The sequence below is a fragment of the Acomys russatus genome, chromosome 21 (genome assembly GCF_903995435.1).
Source record: "Acomys russatus chromosome 21, mAcoRus1.1, whole genome shotgun sequence".
Lineage (NCBI taxonomy): Eukaryota > Metazoa > Chordata > Mammalia > Rodentia > Muridae > Acomys > Acomys russatus.
In genome coordinates, this window is record NC_067157.1 from 30,353,850 (window position 1) to 30,360,665 (window position 6,816).

The following is a 6,816-nucleotide window of genomic DNA, read 5'->3' on the forward strand; positions in this document are numbered from 1 at the left end:
CTGCAGGCTGGATGCAGAGTTAATGGGTGGGTGCAGAGAGTAACTGGTTAGAGCTATTGGAGGCAGCTTACAGAACAGCAGTTGCTGAAATGTCACAGATAAACCCAGTGTTAGCAGAGACCTGGTGTCCTGGTCACTTTTCTATTGCTGTGACTAGACACCATGACCAGGGTGGCTTATAGAAGAAACAGTTCATTGGGCCATGACCATCATAACGGAGGTGGCAGTAGGCAGACTTGGCACTGTTGCAAGTAGCTGAGGGCTTACATCTTGACGCATAAGCTCTAGGCAAAGGGAGAGGGAGTGCTAACTGGGAATACCTGGACTACTAAAACCTCAAAACCCACCCCCAGTGACACCCCTCCACTTCATCCAATAAGGACACAGCTTTTAACCCTTCCTATTAGCCAATGGGGCTCGTTCTCAGTCAAACCTCCACAGGAGGGTTCGTAAGGATGAAAATAATGCCACTTTTTGCATTCGATTTACATTTATAGTGTATTTTTCCCCTTAGTGTGCTTCAGGAAAAAGATTTGCAGTCTCTGAATTGGAGCGAAATATTTTCCCTGACACTATATGCTCAAGAGCTCTGCGAAACCATGGGTAGAAAAAGCCATGGATGAGGGGGTTGCAAGTAGAGTTGAAGTACCCTAGCCATACCAGAAGATCGAGCACTATGATGGGCGTGGAGTAGTCTAAATATGGGTCAATCAAAACAGCCAAAAAGCAAGGCAACCAGCACGCTAGAAACACCCCCATGACGATGCCCAGGGTCTTAGCTGCTTTCCTGTCCTTTTTCTTAGACAAGTTTTTTCTTAGGTCTCCTTTTGTGTTCTCGGGCATATTGCTGAGAGCTCGAGCATGTCGTCTGGAAACAATAAAAATTTTACCATAAATACCAACCATGATGGAGCCAGGAGTGAAGAAGCAGGTAGTGAACAGTACGGTCCCCCAAAATTTGTTGAAGGTAAGTGCGCAGAAATTGAAGCAAGCCACGAGAATCTCATAGCTCTCCATACCAGAAACATTGGCCTCTGAGAGAACTAAACCGAAAGAAAAAAGAGCAGGGGCTGCCCAGCAAAAAGCCAGCAGTCTCTTGATCGTGGACACCGTCATGGTGGTGGTGTAGCGCAAAGGGTCGCACACAGCGTAAAACCGGTCGATAGCGATGGAGCACAGGTGGAATATGGAGGTCAGGCTTAGCATCATGTCGAAGCTCGCGTGGAATTTGCAAAAGTTGTCCCCGAAGTACCAGCAGCTCTCTACTGATCTCACCATGCTGTAAGGCATGATGACAAACCCCAGCAGGAAGTCCGTGGTTGCCATGGAGAGGATCAGGAAGTTGGTGGGAGAGTGGAGCTGTTTGAAATGCGATATGGAAATAATTATCACTAAGTTTCCGAAGACGGTGATAACCATGGCTCCAGTCATAAGCAGGTACATTATCAGGCGGACACGGAAAGAGCGATTTGTGGGAGGACAGGATTTATTCCCAAACTTTATACAGCTGGATAAGTCTTCTGGGATGTATGAGAGATCCATGGTGCTTTAGCCTGCAAATTCCCTTCCAGGAATTCCTTTCACAGTGAACCTCGCCTGCCAGGAGAACAGTAAGATTCAAAGTCATCTGCCCGAAATTCACACTAAATAGCATTAATTCAAACATACAAAATTAGGAGCTGGCGAGATGGCGTGGTGATTAAAGAGCACAGGCTGCTATTCCAAAGGTCATGAGTTCAATTCCCAGCAACCACAAGGTGGCTCAAGATCATCTACAAAAGAATCTGCTGCCCTCCTCTGGCATGTAGGTGTATATGCAGGTAGAGCACTCACACATTAAGAAAAAAGTACGTCAAACAATTCAAAATTGTGCCTACTGTGTTTATTATCTGAGTTAGTTGTTGCACTGGAAAAATGTAAAACTTCAACTGTTTATTCTTTCCTGGGTTGATCTTTTTTGTTCTTGTCCATGCATTCCCTTCTTCATCCATCATGCATTTCTCTCATATACTGCTTTATTCATGGCATGACTAGGAAGATTTCCACTAACTTTTTTGGTTGACATCTATCATAAACAGCCTCATTCCCAGAACGTATAGAGATACAATAATCTTACAAATCTTTCACCATCAAAATATTTACTATGTAAAATCTTAAATCAAAATGAAGTCTTTCCCTATGTGTTTGTTCAATAATTTGAATTCTTCCGATGCAAAAATTCTATAGGTATTTTAGGCACCAGAAGTAACATACTGCTAAAGAAAAATGTTCATAAGTAACATTCAAATAGTTTACCACTGGGATATTTTATTTCCCCAGTTTTGGTCTCAAACTCATAAAGCTGGCATGCCCTTAGGCACATAGATTTGCCAAAAGTCACACATGTAATGCAAAATGTTATTATGTAATTAAAACCTATTGATTTACTGGACTCTTTATTTCAGCAGGAGGCATATTGACTTCACACTGAACACTAGCTTCATAGTCTAATTTCTTCAGCCTTAAAAATGAAAGCAATGTAAGCTGTGCTTGAAATAAAAAATGTGATCCAAAATTCTATCCTAGAAGACAAATATTTGTACATGTTCCTGAGTAAACGGGACACCACCATTCTCTTAATCCAACTGTCTCCAAGAACTAACCTAGAACTAACACTGACTATGGTTTGCTGTTTATTTCTCATTCCACGGGTCAGAAAACAATGTTATGTTTTATAAAAATAAAGAAGCATAACATGCTGGCTCACTCCAACACTCAGTAGGCTAAGGCTAGAAGACTGAGAATCTTAGGCCTGCCTGGGCCACATGGAGAGTTCCAAGGAGAAACTGAGATGCTGCCTCAGGAACTTACAAAAATATAGACAAATAAATTAGCATATTTGGGCACAAATTCTCCCATGTTAATTCTGTTCTTACAGACTCCAAACCATTCTTAGTCTAAAAGATAATTTTGTCTCTAAAGCAGATTTGTGTTGATTTCTGATAACCATGCTGAGATAGAGACAACAGGGTGGCATTATAACTTCACGAGCAATTTCATAAACTAGACTAGGAATTTACTATAAGGCGTAAGTGTCATGGACGTATTAACATGAAATTTACTAAAGAAGATACAGTGCATTTACTCAGGTGTGTGACTAGATCGTTTCTGTTTCGTTCTCTATTGTCACCATTTAAGGCTGCAGCAGGAAAGACGACTTGGAAACCTTTGCAGGCCTGGCAAGTGTCACAGGGAAAACTAAGGTGGGGAAAAGGGGAACATTTCTCCTATAAATTTACTTTGTAATTATGTGCGGTGGCTTATACTGATAACACCAAAAAAACAAAACAAAACAAAACAAAAAAAACAACTCCTTGGTCTTAAATAATTCTTGTATCCTGAATGGGCAGGGATGTAGCTTTTGATGATGAGCAGGGGTGTAGCTTTTGATGATGAGCAGGGGTGTAGCTTTTGATGATGAGCAGGGGTGTAGCTTTTGATGATGAGCAGGGGTGCAGCTTTTGATGATGAGCAGGGATGTAGCTTTTGACGATGGGCAGGGATGTAGTTGCTCTTTTGAAAATCAGATAGAGCAGGCTAGGCATTTTTAGTTGCTAGATGCTTATAGGGGACAAATAGTACAACTTCTGGCCAGAAAAGTGAGTGACAATTATGTTACTTCCTGTTAATTTACATTAAATGCTGCTTTATCTGAAAATCAGTAGAACATAAAGTATCTATTAAAACTAACACTGGGAGAATGTGTTCGAGATGGAGTGAGGGGAAAATCTACTGAAACACACCTTCCATAAGGGAAGGGCCACGTTTGCCTTTCGAGGTGGATGAAGGGAAGAGTCTGGGAAACGCACCTTGACCGGCAGGCAGGTCACTATATAGCCCTACAGGTATATCAGGTGTCTATTCAACATCCGTTTCCATGGAGACTCTGGTGTGGGCTCCCCTCCCTTCAGCCCTCACACTGCACCTTTAACAGTGGTCCCCATTGCTGTCCTGAAATTTTCTACTCTGTGCCTGAGAAGCTCCTTTTCTTCAGTCCAACAACCAGGCCATTCTGATGTGATGCTTCAGGTTCAACACAAACAATGGTGTCTTCCAGAAATGTGTGTATTTATTCAACTATTTCCAAGGCAGGATTTCTCTGTGTGGCACTGACTCCCCTGAAGCTTTCTATGTAGACCAGACTTATCTCAAACTTAGAGGCCTTCCTACCTCTACCTCGCAAGTGGTGGAATTAAAGGCATGGATTGGAAACTTAAAAAAGAAAAGAAAAAGAAAAAGAAAAACCTCTCCCAGTTGGAATTAATCTTACAAGATTATTGGTGTGACCAAAGAAATTAGAGAGTGGTGAGTCTAGCTATTCTGGTTTTGTTTCAAGTACTCATTTTCTTCCAGCACTGTGCCCCATCTTAACGTATATTTCTTTTTATTTTTATTTTTTTATTTTTATTTTTTATTAATTTATTCTTGTTACATCTCAATGTTTATCCCATCCCTTGTATCCTCCCATTCCTCCCCCCCCCCCATTTTCCCATTATTCCCCTCCCCTATGACTGTTCCTGAGGGGGATTACGTCCCCCTATATATTCTCATAGGGTATCAAGTCTCTTCTTGGCTACTTGCTGTCCTTCCTCTGAGTGCCACCAGGTCTCCCCCTCCAGGGGACATGGTCAAATGTGAGGCACCAGAGTATGTGAGAAAGTTAACGTATATTTCTTAAGAAGTGAGATAGCATCACATTCATTTGATAACACTGATAACATTAGACAAAGCCGTCTATAAGGCAGGTGTCACTTGTTAAATCAAATAGTAAGATGTTAGCTCCAACAAGGCTTGAAAAACTACCTAGTAAAGCACTCTGCCTTGTGGCATTCTTTACTCTGTCTTGGGAAATCCTAAGGTGACAGGAAAGCAGGAAACACTGTTTAGAAAGTAGCAAATAAACCCTTTCCTCCTGCCTCCGCCGGATACAAACAAAACTCAGGTAACAGTGAAAATTTTGGATAGCTAACAGTTTCAAATTTACTTGCCCCAAATTGTGGTTCTTTTTATTCTGTTCAATTTTGCTTTTTTGAGACAGGATCTCACTAGACGGCCCAGATCCCATGGCAACCCTCCTTCTTCCGTCTCCCAGGTGAAGAGATTTCAGACACAAGCCATCACACCCAGCATGCTAAACACACGTGTGTCGCATTGCACGATCCCAGCTGTTGTATGCATAGGAAATACCTCAGATCTTGAAGTGGTCACTGCAGCTATGCACTGGGACCAGTATTCATCTCCAGTCTCCTGGCCCCTTCTCCAGTGAACTTCCTCCATGCCTGTCGGTCGACAATTTATTACTGATTTATCTGGGCAGCAAAAGTATTTATGGCCTCTGTCAATTGTAATAAAGTTAACCTATAGGCCAGCCCTGTTCTCATTTCCTGGAAATGGACTTGCAGTGAACAATCAGACCATCCCCGAAGACACATCTTGTTCTCGGGCCATTTATACAATTAGTTAAGAACTCTTTTAGATCATAGAGACCTGGCAATTCCAGTGTGGGCATTCCGTGTGCCTGACATGAGTGAACAGTGTTGACAAGTGAGAAGCAACAGCAAATCTTAAGCAAATGCTGTTTATAGGGGAAAATATTAAAATAACATGGCATCTGAAATTGATTTACATAACATATGTTATTTTTTGTTAAGATAAAATACCAAAGAAGAAAATGCATTTTAGCATTACTGAACATGAATTATTGGGTCATGCCTCATAATTTTTGTACTTAGTAAAAAACATTTTATATGCCATGTAGAAACTTAGGGACCCTGCCAAACAAAATTTGATGGAAATGTTTTAAAAAAAGCTTTTCACAGAAATACTGTAATTATTATTTTTCCAGTATGGAAACAAACCTCTACTTTTTCTGTTATAACCCATGTGTAGTGCATCCGTATCCCCAACACCTGTATTAATGAAAAGTGATCATTACGTTGCCAATTCTTTTTATGACCCAGTACCTTTTGTTTCTTAGATGTTATTTTCACTTCATGGAGTTTCTTCAGGTGGGTTTGTGGGTGTGGTGCAGGATGTTCTGGAAAGTTCAGTGCCAAGAGTCAACATCCTGCATATATAGGTTTCTCTCTGCTCTCAAGAGGGCTGCACTGAAGAAGGCTGGTCCAGGATGCTGAGAGACGTCCTAACTGCAGATCCCCGATGGAATTGCCACTTATCTCTCTTCCCTTGAGGGTATTAAAATATTCTGTGTATTTCAGTGTCCCAGGAAATTCCAATTCCTTTTTGCTAAATAATTTCAGGTCTGACTTCTTAACTCTTTGGGTTTTGTTCTAGAACGAGAAGGTACCAAAACTGCCATACACTAACCATACAGGAACAAGTGAAACTAAACTAAATATTGGCTGATATGCAAGGCAAGAATAATTGTCTTCATTGAGAAGGGTTTCCATTTTTCCACACTGAATGAGGAGATATTGGTGTAGGAAGGAAGTATTTGTTTTCTCTTCAGTGATGTGTACCAGTTTGGCTAAAGTACCTGGGGGTGCGGTGGGTGAGGAGATTGGGAAGAAGAGACTATATCAGATAATTTCATGTCTAAAAATGATCACTAGATGGGGTTCACGACCCCCACTCAGCCCTGAAGAGACACAGACAGCTGGTGTCTACTGAGGGAGGGGAGAACTGTTTTCTCCAGTTTTTCTTGCTCCATGCATATACAGGCAACACAAAACCCAGTAGGTAACACACACACACACATACACACACACACACACACACAGTAGGGGAGGAAGAGAGGGAAAGAAAGAGCAAATTAAA

At 41.5% G+C, this 6,816-nt stretch overlaps 1 protein-coding gene across 1 annotated transcript; it reads right to left on the minus strand.

Annotated features, from left to right (window-relative positions):
* Positions 1-510: 510 nt before the first annotated feature.
* On the minus strand, positions 511-1,542 carry LOC127205320 (trace amine-associated receptor 3). The gene has a single exon (XM_051164563.1). It carries the CDS (start codon positions 1,540-1,542, stop codon positions 511-513), a length of 1,032 nt encoding a protein of 343 aa, XP_051020520.1.
* Between the last annotated feature and the right edge of the window lie 5,274 nt (positions 1,543-6,816).

Bases quoted from the DNA above. Each gene is read 5' to 3' on its own strand.
- LOC127205320 (XM_051164563.1), bottom strand. From the start codon at position 1,542: ATGGATCTCTCATACATCCCAGAAGACTTATCCAGCTGTATAAAGTTT.